The sequence below is a fragment of the Xenopus tropicalis genome, chromosome 1, assembly GCF_000004195.4.
Source record: "Xenopus tropicalis strain Nigerian chromosome 1, UCB_Xtro_10.0, whole genome shotgun sequence".
Lineage (NCBI taxonomy): Eukaryota > Metazoa > Chordata > Amphibia > Anura > Pipidae > Xenopus > Xenopus tropicalis.
The window spans coordinates 115,114,400-115,133,963 of NC_030677.2; the positions used below are offsets into that span (position 1 = coordinate 115,114,400).

A 19,564-nucleotide genomic window follows, 5' to 3' on the forward strand; every position below is an offset into this window, starting at 1 on the left:
TAAATCTGCAGCACTGAATATGCATTTTACAGGTTTATTCTACTGCGTATGAGCAAGAATCAGCACTAGGAATGCCTACTAAATGTAACTAAAATGCAGGTGCAGCACTGGACTGTTTTTTTTCCCACCAGCATGTGCTGTGTTCTGTCATTTAATGCAACCATCTTCACATTCAAAGTTTCTAGAAAGTTGCATTCCAAGCCCCGGTTTTTAAACATGTAGCAACATTATTTTAATCTCCATTCATACTGATAAGTGTTAAATATTGGCAGAACCCCAATGGCTTTGCCAGCATAACGTAGGCTAGCAATAATGCTTTGTCATTCAAGATCAAGTGCTTAAAAACCATAAGTTATTTTAAAAAAAATATGGCACACCACAATAAGCTCTACTTCAAGAAAAAAAAAATCTTTTATAAATATGTGGATAAGGATTAAAATGGCAAATTTTAAAACTTTTGCCATTTAATATACATTCTTGAACATTGAATAACTGGCACACAACCCTGACAAAAAGCTTCTATGTGTTCTAGAATGTGTTAAAGGGGTGGTTCACCTTTAATTTAACTTCTAGTATGTTATATAAAGTAATATTCTGAGATGATTTGCAATTGGTCTTCCTTTTTTTATTATTTGTACTTTATTAATCATATCAATAACTGTTCAGCAACTCTCCAGTTTGAAGCTATAACAGCTGATTGCTAGGGTACAAATTACCTTAGCAACCAGGGAGTGGCTTGAATGAGAGACTGATATATGAATAGGAGAGGGACTGAATAGCAAAAAAGAAAGCTATAAAAAGTAACTAGAGATAAAACTGTAGCCTCACAGAGCAGTAGTTTTTGGCTGCCAGGGTCAGTGACCACCATTTGAAAGCCACAAATAGTTTGAAGAAGGTGGCAAAAAATTTAAAAACTATAAGAAATAAATCATGAAGACCATTTGAAAAGTTGCTTAGAGTTGTTCACTCTACATCATACTAAAAGTTAACACAAAGAAGACTATCCCCTTCAAGGCTGAAAAGTGACATGAGCAGACATATCCCATTCATCTGAGTGGTGGCCAAGGGTTATTTGGGGAGCTTTTCATCTGTGGACCACAAATTTATTGTTAAATTATCTTACAACTCATTCCAGCCCTTCATGTTTCTTAACTTTTTTCTTTGAGAGTTATGCATAACTGTCTCCTGATAAGGAAATACTGGGAAGGGCAGTAACATTCTACTAAACTAGGCTGGTAGTCTATATTGTGTAGACCTCCAAGAAACTAACCAGTCAATTAAGAAAATGATGCCAGGGTTGTTGAGTAACTTATCCCTAAATAAATTCACCCTTGTTCATGTTCTTCATCTGCTGGTAGACCCAAAGCATGTGAAAAACAAACCAATGGGGTATATTTATCAAAGTGTGAAGTTAGAGCTTGCCACAGTCCACTAAAGTGAAATACTGTCATTCTCCATTAATTTCTATGGGATTTTTAAAAATAGTATTTATCAATAAATGAAAGTTCACCCTTTGATAAATATGTCTTTTAAAATGACATAGAAATGAAGGTTTGTGGTGGAATTTTACTTTAACAGATTGTGGCGAGCTCTAACTTCACTCTTTGGAGCAGATTTAACAGTGTAAAATTAGAGCTCACTACAAAAAAAACTGACCCACTTTTTAAAACTCACATACGTTCTATTCATTCCTATGAAATTTTTAGAAGCGTATTTATGGGTGAAAAAATCCCATAGGAATGAATAGAAGGTGGGTGGATTTTTCTTTGGTGAGCGGTTATCTTGGATTTTGATAAATCTTCCCTTGGGGTGATTGAAGCTCAACAGTTTCTGCCAGATCTAAACAACTTCTATTCCTGCAAAGTAAAAACATACATCTGTAGCAGTGACAGGCTCAAAGGTGATCACTTTAGTCATTTGAGTCACTTAATATTACAAACAGCTGACAGGGGACTAAGGTGTTTAAGCATGAGTTGCCTAAAACATATTATTTGTAAATATATTTGCTTTTGAAATCAGTCATGTCTGGCTGTTCAGAAACAGAAAACTGCTTTACATTGCAGATACATTTACAAATAGCTTCAAAACCATTAAAAAAAACAATGTATATAGGAAAGTTTTTGTCTGGAGATCCCCCTTAAAATGCACTAGTGCATCAAACTATAGCAACCAACCAGACATTTGTTTTATTTGCTGTTTGGAGTTACTGCACTGGAGAACTTTAGCACCTATGGGAGGGAGTAAGTCTTCTGGTGGATATAAGGTTTTTTTTTTTTTTTTTATTGTTAACAATTCAACCATAAGAGGGTTTTTTTAAAGCTTAAAGTGATGGTGAGTTGTGAATTCTAAGCAAAGCAATAATGTCGTCCACAGGACCTGGTGTCCCAGAACATCACTAAGCACTGGAAATCATTGTTCTTCAGGGCTGTTTGCCTTTTTTTTTTTTTAGCTGCTCTAGCTCCAACAATACAGCAAAACAATGCACCATCCCCAGGTCCTGAAGATGGCACTACTGCATTACTTAAAATTTTCTAGTGTGTTTGTTAGTATCACTTTAACAATGTTCATAGAATATCACGGAGAGAAGCACATACTCCATGTGCCACTTTTAATAATTTAATTTTGCACTCTAGTAAAGACCTTTAATTGAATTATGCACTTAGTATGCACTCCTAATTAATAATCAGTAAAGGGATACTGGAATTAAAATGTTGCTTTGGAAATTATGCTTTACTGCCAGCAAATACACAACATTTAAAATAAATGAGATGAAAATGATCAAAGCAGAGATGTCTTCATTAAGCCAGAATTTGGTACCAATAAACCAAACAAGAAGCGGTCTCCTGTCCAACAGTCTTAACAGGAAACTGGTGCTATGTTACATTGTTTAAGAGATCAAAGTCAAATATACTCTCAGCAAAGCTTTTATGAAGTTCAGATATTTCTGAAGTTGATGTAGGTGGTACATTGTCCAGTATAGGATCAGACTCTGGCAAGGAACTCTCAGCTGCTAAAGGTTCTACTTCACAGAGATCCGGTATGTTAGGAGGACTTTGTACAGGGAGCAGATTCTGTTCATCAGAGCTATCATCAAAATGTAAACCATCCAGTATTCCAGTGGCAGCATCTAAGTGCCTGTTACTTGAACATAAATCAGAGGCTTTGGAATCAGAGTCTGCCCTTTCTCCACTTAGTACTTCTGTGGTACTTACTGTGGTCGAGGTAGGTGGCGACTGGCTGTGCATGAAGTTAGTTGAGTCAATACTAGTTTTGTTTTCAGGTACCAGGGAGCTGTGGTCATTGCATGGGAGATCCTCCACCATTGGGGTGTCACTGTCACTGTCAATGGTGATAATGATGGGAGAAGCAGCTGGAGAATTAGTGTGTTCCCTGCGTCGTTTTTTCTTGTGCTTCTTTTTCTTCTTCTTTTTGTGGTGCTTTGCCCCTTCAACTGCTTTGCCCTCATATACTATTTCCACACTTGGGCTTCTTGCCTTTTTTCTTAACTTCTGCTTAGGTTCAGAGGATGAACCCATTAAATCATTTTTGAGACTACCAGTATGATTGCCAAGAGAAGTCTTGCCTGCTTGCAGACCTCCCTCTTTTTCTTTGGCAGAAGGAACTTCTCGATTGTTCCCTTCCCTTTCCTGCTTTTCCAAATGGTGTGTTTTGTATTTTCTTTTTCCACTTGGTTTGTCAGATCTGGTATGCTCAGTCCCTGATGTATTCATCTGACTGCTTGAGCGACTCCTTGACCTGTATCGCTCACGGCGATATTGTTTACTAGCAATGTATCCCCTCTCCTTTCTTGTATCTTTCTTTTCAGAGTAAGACTGAATTTTATATTCTGGGCTAGCAGAGGGTCTTGAATAACGTCCTCGACCACAAGTCCGTCTCCTGTAGGACTGTTCATAGCCATCTCTATCCCGATTTCGACTGTAATAGGTATATTCCCATTGATAAGAACTGCGATAGTTGTTGGAAGAAAAATCATTGTCACTATCATGACTTCGTGACCTACCCCTACTTCGATTTCGGCTTCTAGAGCTTGACTCGCATCTCTCTCTGGAGCTTTCACTAGTTAGTGACACAGTCCTACTCCTCCAAGACAGACTTCGATCCCTACTACTAGATTTCTTCCTTCCTTTCCTACTTTTATGCCTGCTCTTTTCAGGACTCCTGGGTTTCAAATTATTTTTGCTGCAATGCCTCCTTCGACTGTTGTGGCTTTTATTGCGAGAAGAACGAGAATAACAATCAGAACTCCTTGACCTATCCCTCCATCTGGACAAAGCATAATTACTGTTCAAATCCCCCTTATCCTTTCTAGAAGTTAAATCAAGTCGACATTTTCCCTTCTCTTTTTTCCTGGAATGGGAATGTTTGCTAGATGTGGTTTTTCCCTTGGTTTTGCGTGAACGTTTTTCTTTTGCAGGTGTGTACAAAGATGATGATGACCTGCTCAATTCACTACTGTCACTTAGGAAAAATGGTTTAATCGTAGGCTTTTTGGCATCTTCTGTCTTAACCTCACTCAATGAGCTCTCGGAGTCGGATGACAATTCAACTAATTCTGGAGTTCTTTCTGCCAGTGGTTTAACATACCCTACTATAACACAGTCATCAGTTGGAAAGGACTGATCCTGCAGGTTTTCTGTGGGTTCACTGTTGGAAACTTCTTGTGAAGTCTGTCTTATGCTGGGTGGCTCATCGTCTGAGCTTTCTGAGATATCTAGTGTAGTGGATACAGCAACTGAGGCTTGCTCAAGTGTGGAATAAGAGGGACCAGGGGTCTCATCATCCCAAGCTGTCTGGCCAACACCAGGACCAGCAGAAGGAATAATTGGATCTCTGGTATCTGCTTCATCTGGCGATATTGTGATGACAGATGACTCTGAACGGCTTCCTTCCTCATATGAAGGAGCAGGACAATCATAGTTTGCATGCTGATCATATGCTTCAATATTGTAAGGGCATCGGGCAAAGTTAACAAACTCATGTATGAAATGGTCTGTGCGGTGAAGCAAAAAAGGACGAAGATCCTCAACAAATGCTTGACTTTCCATATCATATCGTGTGACATTACTCATAATAATATGCTGTACAATGTTAACAAGGGAACCATGGCTACCAAAGAGAACAGTCAACTCTCTTTTCAACCATGGTACTAGCCGATGAAGACAAGCAGGGTTACGCCGGAAGAACTCAGCAGAAATATCTCTATAACGTCCGCCATCCTGAATGTTTCTCACACGTATTCCAGACCGGTACAAAGCTCTTCTGAAGTTAATGAGTTCTTGCTCTTGAATTTGCCTCATAGAACGACCCTCTGCACTGGCTTGTCGTCTGGAGGCTAGCCTTCTTATCATCTGGTGGATTTCTTCACCTCTTTGATGTAAATTCTGATTTGAAAACCCTTCAAATAAAATTCCATTGTCAGGAGGTGAAAATGTCCTTTGAGTGCTTGAAGACCTTAATGTCCGAATGGCTACATGATTGTCTCTACTCATAGTTGTGCGATAACGAAATCTATGTCCATCAGGACTGGCAAATGAACCATTCATTGTGGGCCTCAAGACATATTCTTTAAAATCATCCTCTGCTTTGACACTATGGAAAATGGAGTAAAAGGGCTGTTTGCATAGAGGGCATTCAGCTTTGTTTTTTGCCCATTCTTGAATGCAACGGAAACAAAATCTGTGCAGACATCGATCAAGATGTGACACATTATCAAACCTGTCCAAACATATTGGACACTTTGAGTCTGGGGAAGCATCTGTTGCAGTACCATGGTTTTGTAGTTTGCTTGTGCCAGCCTGGGGTGAAAAGCTGCCATCTAGTGAATAATTGTTAGAGGATGATGCCATCATCTAAAAAAGAAGAAAAACACATATTAAATTTTACAGTACTAGTCTTATTTGGTAAACTTATACATTATATGCAAAAGCTAAATAAATGTGATAATGCATCCCTACTCTTCGTGACGCTAAATGATATTATTATACGGTATCTCTTTGCACTGTATCTTAAGGGGTAGTTCAACTTAAAATTAACTTTTAGCATGATAACCTAAATTTTTTTTTATGAATTGTGGTTCGTGAAATATTTCCATAATTTATCCTGTAACTTTAAGACATAGAAATTTCAACAATTTGCAACTAGTCTTCATTTTTTTTTTTGTTAACTGTGGTTTTTCGGTTATTCCATTTTTTGTTCAGCAGCTCTCCAGTTTGGAATTTTAGCACCTATCTAGTTGCTAGGGTCTAAATGACCCTACAACAAGGCAGTAATATTATTGAGACACAGAGATGAATAGGAGAGGCACGAATAGGAAGATACGTAATAAAAAACACCAATAAGTTGTAGCCTCACAAAATGCTTTTTGGCTGCGGGGGACAGTGACCCACTTTTGAAAGCTAGAAAGAGTCAGAAGAAAAAAGGCAAAACATTTAAAAGCTATACAAAATGAAAAATGAAGACGAATTGAAAAGTTACTAAGAACTGGCCATTCTACAGGTATTGTACCTCTTATCTGGAAACCCCTTATCCTGAAAGTTCCGAATTACAGAAAGGCCTTCTGCCATAGGTTTCATTTTAATCAAATCATTAACATTTTTAAAAAATGATTTCCTTTTTCTCTGTAATAATAAAACAGTACCTTGTACTTGATCCCAACTAAGATATAATTAATCCTTTTTGGAGCAATCCTACTGGGTTTAATTACTGTTTTAATAATTTTATTAGCAGACTTAAGGTAGGGGATCTGAATTATGAAAGGACCCCTTATCCAGAAAACCCCAGGCCCAAAGCACTCTGGATAATGGGTCCCATACCTGCATAACATACTAAAAGGTAACACTGTAGGTGAGAATTTGTTGGAGACATAATATACAGACAGGTAAAAAAGGAACAGACGTACAGATGAATTCTAATTCAGCAAAAAAATGGGCTTTCAATGGTTTAGCCTGCATTCGGTTGTAGTAGGGATCTATGAATGTATAGACACATTAGGATCAATAAGACTATTTTAACCAGCCACTAAAGTAATGGAAACCATGGAGTTTCAGGTTTAAAATAAATATGCTGTGGCTGTACGCTGGGGTGTTCTATAACATTAAAAATGAATGTAAAGGTGAATAACCTACTGTGACCTACAGCACTTATATTTGCCTATTTGTGTCTGTTAGTTACCCTCCCATATAGATTGTAAGCTCTACGGGGCAGGGACCTCCATCCTCTTGTGTCCTCGACTCTTAACTTATTGCAGCTGTATTTATCTGTATTTATTATTATACTTTGTATTTATCTATTATCTTATTAACCTCCTGTTTGTATTAATGTATTCTACTGTACAGCGCTGCGTACATAATAAGCACTTTAGAAATAAAGATATATATACATACATACATACAACCTTATTAAGTTTTCCCACTGGTGTTATGAACCTACAGGGGTACCCAGAAAGTACTTTCTCCTGCACGTCCCTCTGCAGAGATGAAAAGCCCAGCCTACATAGGAGCCAAACATATACAAACCCAACTGAATCTCTGGTGTCAGCAAGCAATTGTGTGTTAGCGAGACAGCCCTAGATAAGCAAGGGGACAGCTGCCATATAAATACAGAAGCAGAAGTATACAGTGTGGTGGCGGTGTTGGAAAGAACACTATTATTACTATTACACCAAGGGTCCCGGTAAAATATTAATACAACTACTGGAAGGTAAAGAAAAACCGAGCCACCGATGAAACCTATAAGGCCGATTATGACAGCGGGTATAGTTCGGGGACGCAGTCACTCCAGTTTATACACAAACATATCTTACCGTGTCATTCGCTTCTTGCCTCGCTCCCGGCCTCCGCCGCTTGGTTCTCTTCTCCCTCATGGCGTGACCGTAAGCCGGGTCTCAAACCCGCGATATAGTCCCCGGACTTCCAGGCAATGCTTTCATTGATACCATTCGTGTTACACAATTCTACCCTCTCACCCCGCCCGGTACACTGTAAAGTCAGAGAAGGGAGGCATTCTGGGACAGGGAAAGTTCACTCTATATTCTACATAGCTAGCGCCCCCTAGCAGCCAGGAGGTCTGCCTGAAACGGATGTTGTCGAGCTTACGCTTAGCTCGTACAGGATGTGGTGGTGTTGCTATAGTAACGTAGAGGCGGAGCAAGGAATCATTGCTTGAATGATAGTTTACTGCGATAGAACGACCTCCAGTAACCATGATTTTAATAAGCAAGAGAGCAGTAGAATGGATTTATTCTCTGGTAAGGAAATCTGTATAATATATGATTGAATGAGTTACATGGCTTACGTCACGTAAAGGTATCATGTGTATTTTATGGTAAGGTTACCAGATTGTGTGAACGTCTGTGATACTTACTTGGTAAGTTTCACTATTTAAAGTCAATTAGTACAGCCCGGCAGCTTGTTTCTTATACTTGATGATCTGTTATCTATATATGACATACATCTCTCACACTAAGGACTAAGTTTTACATGAGGTAGTTATGTGCATGCCTATTTCCCAGTAGCACCCAGTCATCAAGCAAATTGCAGCCTCTCTCTTTGCTAAATATTATTATTATTCAATCAGCTCCAACATGCACTAGTGGGACTTGCCCCACTCCAAGACTGAAATAATAATCAGTTTATCTGTGCCCAACACAACTGCCCAACCATTTAGCTGTATATATTGGTTGCTTTTTTTTTTGTAAAATACAGTTTTTAACACCATACTCTATCAGCATATGCTTAGGTGTTTAGATGTTAGCACACAAGAAATTATATATATATATATATATATATATATATATATATAAGTATATGTAATTTCATCCCAGTATTTTGATAGTTACATCGTGTTGAAAAAAGACCAGAGTCCATCAAGTTCAACTCTTCCAAGTAAACCCAGCACACACAACCTATACTTACCATAACACATACATAAACTATATATACAAACATTAATACTAACTGTAGATATTAGTATCACAATAGCCTTGGGTACTATGCTTGTTCAAGAACTCATCCAGGCCCCTCTTAAAGGCATTAACAGAATCTGCCATTACCACATCACTAGGAAGGGCATTCCACAACCTCACTGCCCTCAGTGAAAAACCATCTACGCTGCTTCAAATGGAATGGATTTCTTCTGGTTATTATTTATCATAAATGTATTGCAAACAACATGGCTACCAGCACAAACAGTAGCCTTCCAAAATTCCAATGTGTACAAAGCTAGCAACTTATTTATAGATTGGATCACAAGAGAGGTAAAGGCATAACCTGTCAGAGGCTGGCCCATTAAATCATACATCGGAGAAGTGCAGATAGTGACCAGCAATCATTTTTTTTTCTTAATTTCCAAGTTTAATAGTGAGGTAAATCACTCAGGAACCCTAATACAGAAAACTGACGGTTTTATGCAATTATGCATCACCCTGAAGCATTCTCATCTGCCTCAAAAATATTAGTATTGTATTAATAAATATGTATCCATTATAATCCTTGTGACCAGGATATATTTAGTTGTTGTCAGGAAACTTTGTTCTAGCTCTTTCCATTAAATATTATATTTGCATAATTTAAAATGATACTGCCAAATTTTGGGTTTTATTGGAATATACCGCTATCACTTTTTATCAAGCTTCTTGGCAATAATACACCCTTCCTCCCATTACTGTGTCCGATACCTCATTAGCCCTGATTGATCTTGTAGTAATGTCACTTACCTTTGCTTTGACACCCATTCAGCCCTACAAAGAAATGAGGAAGGATGTATTGTGCCAAGTTAGAAAGTGCTGATGATGGAGACATTGGTAATATCAGAGGCCTAGAATGTCAGGACTTTCTAACATGGCACAGTACTATTTTGTAAGTGGTAGTGAAACAAGCACCAGTCCTGACCATAGTGTGAAATGTACTCTCCAGGGCATTTTTGCCAAGTGGATCACCCAGTACTTTTCTGCAGCTGTCGCGCTTTTCTCCCAACTGCACCTCACTCGAATAAAAAAAATAAAAAACAAGCCAGTAGAACTGGGCACTGGCCAGTGTATTTGCAGAAGTGCAGTGTACTATTAGCTTCTATAAAACTAGTTCTATTACTGCACATGCTAAGAAGGGAAAATAATAGGTTAGCTTTATTTCTGGGGAGATTAGATTTTAAGGGCAGATTGCATCTGATTGCAATGATGTATATTATACATAAAGTACTACAGAATGTCAACACTAAATAATGTTTTCTTTTGCTCATTTAGATACTTTTCTGTATTGTAATCCTCTCTTGGGGTTATGTCCTCTATGCAGCAAGACTTTCAGCACTGTGGCAGCTGCAAAAGAAATACCCAAATAAACTGTGAATCTTCAAGGTATAATCCAGACTGATTTGATACTGCTGAAGAAAAAAAAAACTTATCTACAAATCTATATGGACTACTATTTTAAAACGTGTGTGCAACATTCAATTTATTATTTTTATTAGTGTCTTATAATAGTTTTTCACTACAAAATCAAAGAAGCACTTGTGGGTGTTAAATTGGAATGGGCCTTTCTGCAGTTCTTGAGTCATATAAAATAAAAAATGTTTTAGTGCAATAGTTTTCATAAAACTAGAAAAAAGTAATAAAGTATATTTTTAATATCTCGCGGTGTTAAATTGTAATGTTTGGTTATCAGTTAGCTTATACAGGAATGGGATCCCTTAATTGGAAACCTGTTATCCAGACAGTTCCGAAAGGCCATCTCCCACAGACTTCATATAAGCAAATAATTCTAATTTTTAAAAATGATTTCATTTTTCTCTGTAATAATAAAACAGAACCTTTTACTTGATCCAAGCTAAGATATAATTAATCCTTACTGGAGGCAAAACAATCCTATTGGGTTTATTCAATACTTAAATTATTTTTAGCAGAAGTTCTGGAGATCCAAATTACAGAAAGATCCCTTATTCAGAAAACTCCAGGCCCCGAGCATTCTGGATAACAGGCCCCATACCTGTACTATAAAGTGCTTGGAAATGTAGTTTTTAGTAGTACCAATATTATATTATGTTTAATATACAAAAAAAATTGCTCAAGAGAGCCGTTATGTATGTTTGTAAAGCACATGATGCTAGGGCTCCATTTGCTTTTTAAACAATCAATATTGGGGCACAGGAATACTATAAATTGACTCCAAGATACTAAGTTATGCCTCCTGATCTCCACCTGCATGTACCTTACATTTACCTGTTCATGGCCTCATCGACTGGACTTATGTATCAACATGATGCCAAGGGGATAGGGACCAAATGTGGCATTTCAAAGTTATGTTGAAACACAAAATATTGTATATCCATTATATCAACCCAGTCATCTGCAGTGCTGTCCAATCTCTGTGGTAGGGAGGGACGGAAATAATCTGACCTCCACGGTGAAGAGACGATAATGGAAGCCAGTTTTGACCACTCACATTAATGGTGGTAGAACACACCCACAAAAAACAAAACAAATTGTTCACTGCAAGGATATCACCATCACTCATATGTGAAAGAAGTGGATAGCACAGCCATCGCAGCACATAATGAAACCCCTTAAGGACCCCCTAACAACTATTTCCAAATGCTAACTCCCAGAACCAACCCGTGCCAGGTTCACCTCCCACAGGCAGTGTAGGACAGGCAGGGTATAACAGACACATGTAGGCAAAGTATGGCACACACAGGCAGCATAGGGCAGGCAGAGTATGGCACACAGACAGCATAGGGCAGGCAGAATATGGCACACACAGGTAGTGTAGGGCAGGTGAAGTATGGCACACATAGGCAGAGTACAGCAGGCAGAGTATGGCGCACACACAGGCAGTGTACGGCAAGTGGAGTATGGCACACATAGGCAGTTTAAGACAGGCAGTGTATGGCACACGCAGGCAGTGTCGGGCAGGTGGAGTATGGCACACACAGGCAGTGCAGGGAGAGTATGGCGCACATAGGAAGTGTAGGGCAGGCAGAGTATAGCACACACAGGCAGCATAGGGCAGGCAGAGTATAGCACACAGGAACTTTGTTAATTCCTTTCTTACTGGAAAAATCTGTGAACTCAAGTCAACAGTCAAATGTAAAGTTCATCAAGAAAAATCTGTGCTTTTGTGACCATTGTAAATTCCTGTATTCATCAATTTTGACTTCTATCTCCTAAATAGCAGCATCTAGTTCAGATAAATGTAAAGCAAAGGACTTTGCCCCTGCACCCCCCACTTGAGCCAAGAAGAGTACACATGCACAGTAACAACGCGGGGGAGGGTTCTTGCCCTGGTAGGGAAGGAATTCCTGACATTTTTAACCCTTAATGGTATTACAGGCACCACCTCAGGTAGGTATTAGCTGAAAGTCACAGGTGTGAATGTGTATTTGTCACAATGTTACCATGATTCTCACTGTACACATTTTTCAAATTAAATGACTGGCAGTGTAAACTGTAAATCCACCAGCGTAAGGAGGTAAGTGGCATTGTTTGTTGCTGACAAGTGGTGTTGCAGGCCCCCTCATCTGTTTAGAGAGGGTTGTTCCAGTTTGGCATAAATGGCCTTTTAACATATCTTTCAACTCATCCGTCTTCAATCTAAAATAGGCACATTGCTGTCATCAAATAAGTGTCCCTTTCTTTTAGATGTAGATAAGACTGCCAAGTCTTGTCCTGAGAATTTAGCCCTCCTGTACTGGGCTATTCATTTACTAAGTGGTTGTTTGGTCACCCAATGAATATTACTACATAGGACAACATAGACACAAGTCTACATCCTACTCCCTGGTCCATACAAGCACAGTTAAAACAAATCATGAGTCCAGTGATAAGCCTCTGTTTAATAAGCTGGTCCTTATGTAAAAGCCTAACAGGTTAGTGCTGGGTGCAAGAAGGTGTTTGTTTATACAAGGTTTGTCAATGAACAGATGATTTGTGATGAGTGTTTACATAACAGTACATATAATGTGACTTTACTTTCATCTTAAAATAGATAAAACGTATGTTCATCACAAGCTGTTCATTAAACTAATTTTGAAATAGTGAGTGCACTGCCCCTTTAATAAAAACCATGAAAAGCAATTCTATGACAGCTACATATGCTTTGAATTTCACCAAAGCAGAGTAGATCTGTCTGTGGCTAATTAATTACTACCAGTTGCAGTTTTCCTCTGTTATTTTATGAATTCGGGAACATTTTGCTTCAGCAGGCAACGTACCCTTGTCCCTGTCAGGGCACAGGGCACCGTATACAACTTCTGTAATCAGGTGAAAAACAGAACTGTCAAAATGCATCTTTATGCTTGCCACCAGTTTCCATAGAGAACTACAGTAAAGCACTGCCTAAAGCGCACTTAGTGGTAGGTAGATTTTACCTATGAAACACTGAAGAGAAGCAGACCTCAGGGTATATCAGATGCATCAATACAAAACAATACCCGGGGAGACCTTTTCTTAAATATATGTATTTAGTTTAGGATTTTTGCAATATTTTGGGTTTTGGAAATAGAGCAAAGTAAAAAGTGTTGCAGGTTTAATGGTGTCCACTGCTAGTCTTCTCTATTGGTGGAATAACTTCTCCAGTCTCAAGAATGGTATCCCCCTAAATAAAAAAAAAAAAAGATATAAAAATTAATAGAGTTAAAAAATGGCAATTGTTCATGTAGCTGTACATTTTAAAAGCCGAGTGCTATGAAAATGTATTTGTTACCTTGCATATTTTGTCTTACTGAATAGTTTCTGATCTGAAAAATGTCATATTAGGGCTCTATTAGCCCATATCTATCAAGTCCTCTGGCCTTGCTCAGTATGTGCACGAGTGCCCTAACATGGCCAGAACACTCAACAGGGTGATTTTGTTATTTTTTCCCTAGTCCAGAGTGAAGGCGGCTCTGCTAACCTGCACCTCTGGTGGGGAAAATGCTTTAGATGATAGGTGCACTTTCAAGAGAATCTGGTCATCTGTCCGTGAGCTGAAGCATAATTGGGTTATTAAAAGTTAGCATACTCAAGCTTAATTCAAAGAAAGGGTAGTTTTCATATTTTGTTTTCACAAGGACATTGGGTAACTTGTGAAATTCAATGAATACATTAAATAATCTTGTATTACATTTTGTTAAATGGGTGGTTCACTTTTACGTTAATTTTTAATATGTTATAGAATGCCGTATTCCTAGCAACTTCACAACTGATCATTATTTATTTATTTTTTATAGTCTTGAATAATTGTTACTTTTTTTGTACTTATTTTACTATTCAGGCCCTCTACTATTCATATTCATCTTTCATTTAACCCACTGTCTGGTGGCTAGTGTAAAGGCCCTAGCAACAAGATAGCTACTGAAATTCCAAACTGGAGAACTAATGAAAAAAAAGCTAAATACCAAAAACTACAAAAAATAAAACATGAAAAACGGCTCAGAATAGCAATGTCTACATCATAATGAAGGTTAACTTAAAATTGAACAACCCCTTTAAATGATCAGAAAACATCCCCTAATACAAATATAGAAGGAAGGAAGGAATTTGATCATGGCCTACAGATCAAATACCTGGATCTGTCAGCAGAAATTTGGGCTCTGTGTTTCTGAGTTGTCAAATCAACTAGAGGTCGATAAGCCAAATATTTTGAAGGGGCCACATATACATAGCCAATTTTGCTGCATGGACTATATATAAAGGATCAAACCACATGAAAATGTAGAAATGAATAACAAGAATATAATAAAGATATTTGGCAGAGACACACCTAACCCAAGCATACACTGAATTCGATTTTTTTAAGCTGGCAGAGAAAACATAGTAGAATTTCCAGTGTAGTTATGACTTCTATATACAATATGACCAATACACATTTTCACATGATCAAAAATATGTAACTTACTACCAGGTTCAACATATAATGCAACTGAAAACTACATAATGATCATTAGTATGAGGGGTTTAAAAATTCTTATTGACCATATTCTACAATACTCCTGGCTTCAATCACATTCACTGAAAAAGGTCCAAACCTATTTATAGAAGTGCAGTGCCAGGCTAAGCCAGACGGACAACTTAAGTAATCCAGCCTGCCACCTCTCCCTCCCGGCCTGGTGAGTGGGGTGAAGTGATGATGTGCCTAGCACCCTCCCCAACAATTGCACCTTAGGTACGTGCCTCTTCTGCCTACCCCTATTTCCCGCCCTAATTTACAACACTCACTGGTGCCAGAATTAGAGGCTGCCTTTATCTGGCTCTGTAAAACAAGTTACCAAAACTGCTGATTTAATAAATCTTAATAAAGGTTATGGTTGTCAGTTTTAAACATATTATGGAAAATAACGAAGATACTGTAAATACAAACTTACAGGGAATAGTCGAGGTTTCAAGTTAACAATGGCATAGGGCTTAGTCTGAAAAAAAAAAAAAATAAAGTTAAAACAGCTGTTGCAATTTATTTTCCATTCTGTTTTTGTATATAATACATAAAATGTTCCTAATGTCTAACTTGCTAGAAGCTGGAGACTAAGAAAAACACGACAGACAATCTTATTTGGGTAATTTTGTCAACTTTGTTGTTGCTGTGAAACTGACGTTTCCATTAAGACTATGGAACAAGAGACACATCCTTCACTCTTTTGAGTAGAAGAGCCCAAAATTGTTACTTCTGCCTGCTATACACTTAAATTGTAAACACATGAAAGTGCTGGTACTAATGCTATTTATTCTAACACTACTGTATTATTTGGTGGCTATGCTTTTGCAGTCCTAACATAGCCATCTGTTCCCAACAAACTCTCATTGTGAGGTAAGACTACTCTGCACATAAGGGCTCTGGCACACGGGGAGATTAGTCGCCCGCGACAAAACTCCCTGTTCGCGGGCGACTAAAAGCCTCGCGAGTCTTTTTCGGTGATTTCGGGAAATCGCGCCGCCGCGTGTGCCATCCCGCCGGCGACTTACATGTTCGCCGGTGGGATGGTGGGTCATGGCAACTCTGGGAGATTAGTCGCCCGCCAACAGTGAGTTTTGTCGTGGGCGACTAATTTCCCCGTGTGCCAGAGCCCTAAAAGTCAAAAGTAATTTGCATTATTTGAAGTGAAAACAAAAATATTAATTGGGTGCTATTAGTGGTTTAAGCACTAGAAAACAATGCAACCAATTTAGACTTTATTGCAATATTCAACCACTGTGGTACTGTGTGTCATAGCCCTAAAAGCAAAATGAACCTGTTAAATATATAATTACCTGCACATGGTACTTCATATAGTAATGAACAATCCACGCTGGAATCAGCAGTCTTGTTAATGTGAAAACACCAGCATTATATGCTTTAAAGGTCTAAAAATAAAAGGATAGAAATCAGAGTTAACTGGCTGAAATAAATCATCTTTAGATTATTTATTTATTTTTTTTTTTTTAAAAGTTCAAACCTTTAATTCATTCAATTCCAATACCCTATATTGTCAGTGTATTAGTATCCAGACAACCCCTTTAATTTATGGAATTGGCTACTTAAGGCACATTCACTGCTGACACTGTTGTATAATTAAGCATTCAACCAAATAATATCCAGCAAGAAACATCAGCACTAGTGTCGGCTGTATGGAAGAGCTCAGTGGCTTTCAACGTAGCAAAATCATAGGATGCCAAGTATCCAGTTTTGTCAGTTTTATAACATTTAGGAAAAATAAAGGTCACGGTGTTTGTAGGATGTCCGTAGGAAGGAATTGAAATGAGCCAGGCCTGGTTGTCTCACCTCACTAATGCTCTTGAATGCACATCACACCAACAATGTTCCACTATCTAGTGGAAGCTTTTTCAGAAGGGTAGAGGCTGTTATAATAGCAATAGGTGGACCAAATTCATATAAATACCCTTTGTTGCAGAACGAGATCCTGGACAGCCAGGAGTCTTGACTCTTTTGGCCATATAGTCCACATACCCTCCAATAATACCATTCAAAATGGTACTATGTAAAAGAAAATGAAACCCTCCCAACCCCATCCCTGTAAAAAAAAAAAAAAAAAAATGAAGACCATTTGAAAAGTTGCTTAGAACTGGCTATTCTATAAAACACTAAAAGTTAACTTATAGGTGAACCAACCCTTTAAAGGGGATGTAAAGGTAAAAAACAATATTGCATGTACTGCTTTTGAACTTAAAAAGAAGCATATTTGCAATGTATTTCAGTACTCATTACTCCGTCAGGCAAGGAAAGGATTCCTGTACGCAGCTTCAGGAGGGAGATAAGCAGTGGATTCAGCTGCACAGAATCGGCTACTTTAAAGAAAATGTACAAAATTTCTAATTGAAGTGCACCCAATTAATAATTATTTGTCTTCTTCTCTTTCCAACTTTCAAACGGGGGTCACTGAGCCCAACTGCTAAAAAAACTATTTCCCCTTGAGGCTACAATTATTTTTACTTATTAATTTATAAATTTGTATTTTTTATTCTATGCAGGTCATCTCCTATTCATATACCAGTCTCATTTAAACCACACCCTGGTTGCTAAAGTAATTTTAACCCTATCAACTAGATAGCTGAAATTCCAAACTTGAGAGTTACCAAACAAAAAGTAAAATTATTTAATAACCACGAAATGGAGAAAAAATGAAGACCAATTGCAAACTGTCTTAGAACTTTACCCTTTACATCATGTTAAAAGGTGAAATTCCGCAATTATGCTCTTTGCACTAGTGATGAAGCTCTTCTATGTGCCTACAGAAATGCAAAAACGTAAGCCAGGGGGTTGAGGTGGCATCAGCTTGGACATCTGGCGATGAGGGCAAAATCACCTCTGCTGCAGAAGCACATGCAGATAAAGCCAATCCCAGTCCTAGCTCCAACTGTGCATGTTGCTGCTGTCAGCTCCAACAGAAGAGGATCTAAAGTATGGCATTTGTCAGGTACACATATAAGGACACTTCTGACAGCAAGAGGTGGTGTGGAAAGGAAGTAGGGAGAAAGGGCAATGTTTGGAGCTTCAGGCTAAGAAGAGGGTTTTGTTAAGAAAAAAAAAAATCACAGCAGCACAGTGTGCCAATACTTGGCATGGCAATCCCATGATACAAATGTGCCATTATACGAACGCCATGCACTGGTGATTTTTTTTTTTTTAAATCCCATTTTAAAGGCGAATGTTGAAAGGTATATGCACATATATTGATAGTTTGGAAATAACAAAAATGGTTGTAAATAAACTATGATCAGATAGAACCACAGACAACATTTTATTGCACTCCCAAGTCACATGCAGCTGACATTACATGACTTCTGGTCAGAAAGAGCATTCATGCCAACCTTAAACATTTAAAGAGGGACTAACATAACAAAATGTCTGTTGTTTTTAGTGTGTATCTACAGAGCTACATATTACAGGTGTTGTCAATTTTTTAAGTGCAAACCCCACTTGAAAGTCTTCACCTAAACAAAGTAAATAGGGAAATTGAAGCTACTCCATGTTTGGGTCTTGGGAGGTAGATATTGGGATTATGAGAATACAACCCCCCAATCTCCACCATTTGGTATGCCCGATTCTTATATAGGAGTCCATTATTTAGGTGGGGATTACTTGAGCCCTGATAATCTAGCTGTCTACCTCCTACCTTGCAAGGACCAAAAATGTAGTAGCTTCAAGCTCCCTTTGCCCTGTTTAGAACAGAAAACAGGTAATTCCCATTCCAGCTTCACTGTAACATTAGTGGGGTGTTTGCATTGGGTTGTTAACAGGCAACCCATTCCTGGTACCCACGTAGATCCTCCAAAGGTTCTTTTTCTGCAGGAAGTTGCCCCAGAAGTTTTCCACGGGGCCCTTTTTAGCAGGCGGAAGGACCGGCTCCCTTGGACTCAGCTCCTGGTCCTTCAGCCATCGCCTCCTAAGCGTCCGCAGTTGCTCGAGTCGGAGCTTCTCGTCCGGTGTATAGCCCGACATGACGTCACAATAGCCCGTACTGGATTAATTTACGGCTAAAATGCACTGTGGTCTATTGACCCCAGTACCTTCCCGGTTTCCCCCAACCTTGCAGAGGGCAGACGGCTTCGGCGCACGGTGATTACGTCACGCGTAGTGTTCCAGTGGCGCACCGTGTTACTGTCTACAGTTAATTTAAAGGTATTGCGGATCCCGTAGGCAGCGGGATATGGGTTTCTAGTTACAGGCCAGATAGATTTTATTTTATTTGTTTGACATGTAGTTCTAACATCTTTTCGTAGTGTTATACATTTCTTTCCAGAAACAGTGATGGCAGCAACTAATTTTCCTGTAGAGAGGGTACTCATTTTGTTGAGAAGTTCGGCGCCTTTGCTGGAAAGACGCTAGTTTTCATACTGCACACAAGCAGTTATAAAATAGAGATATGTTTTGAGGCTGTATAATACAATATAATATTAAAAATAGCAAAATTCCCCTTTGAGAAAACATTTGTGGAAATATTGTTTCAAAAGTAAGCTTACTTTTGAAAATATATTTTTTGATTTTTCAATCACTTTCTTTGGTAGCCCTGTTTTTTATCTTATTTTCTGCAGGAAACCTAAATGGAACTACAGCACCAAATGAATTTGAACTCCTTGTACCTA

The 19,564-nt window shown here is 38.5% G+C and overlaps 3 protein-coding genes across 3 annotated transcripts; 1 reads left to right on the forward strand and 2 right to left on the reverse strand.

The window, feature by feature from the left end:
- Positions 1-1,168: 1,168 nt before the first annotated feature.
- topors (topoisomerase I binding, arginine/serine-rich, E3 ubiquitin protein ligase) lies at positions 1,169-8,016 on the reverse strand. Its single transcript, XM_002940264.5, has 2 exons — positions 7,823-8,016; positions 1,169-5,870 (listed from the first exon to the last, which is right to left on the reverse strand). The coding sequence occupies exons 1-2, from the start codon at positions 7,880-7,882 to the stop codon at positions 2,874-2,876; spliced, it is 3,057 nt and encodes a 1,018-aa protein (XP_002940310.1). The 5' UTR covers positions 7,883-8,016; the 3' UTR covers positions 1,169-2,873.
- Positions 8,017-8,131: 115 nt separating this feature from the next.
- Positions 8,132-10,643, forward strand: smim27 (small integral membrane protein 27). The gene is made up of 2 exons (XM_031890347.1): positions 8,132-8,266; positions 10,259-10,643. Exons 1-2 carry the CDS (start codon positions 8,222-8,224, stop codon positions 10,358-10,360), a joined length of 147 nt encoding a protein of 48 aa, XP_031746207.1. The 5' UTR covers positions 8,132-8,221; the 3' UTR covers positions 10,361-10,643.
- Positions 10,644-13,448: 2,805 nt separating this feature from the next.
- ndufb6 (NADH:ubiquinone oxidoreductase subunit B6) lies at positions 13,449-18,995 on the reverse strand. Its single transcript, NM_001016490.2, is given in 4 exon segments — positions 13,449-13,604; positions 15,352-15,396; positions 16,232-16,324; positions 18,741-18,995. Coding segments are annotated over 4 exon segments (387 nt in total). The 5' UTR covers positions 18,921-18,995; the 3' UTR covers positions 13,449-13,535.
- Positions 18,996-19,564: the final 569 nt, after the last annotated feature.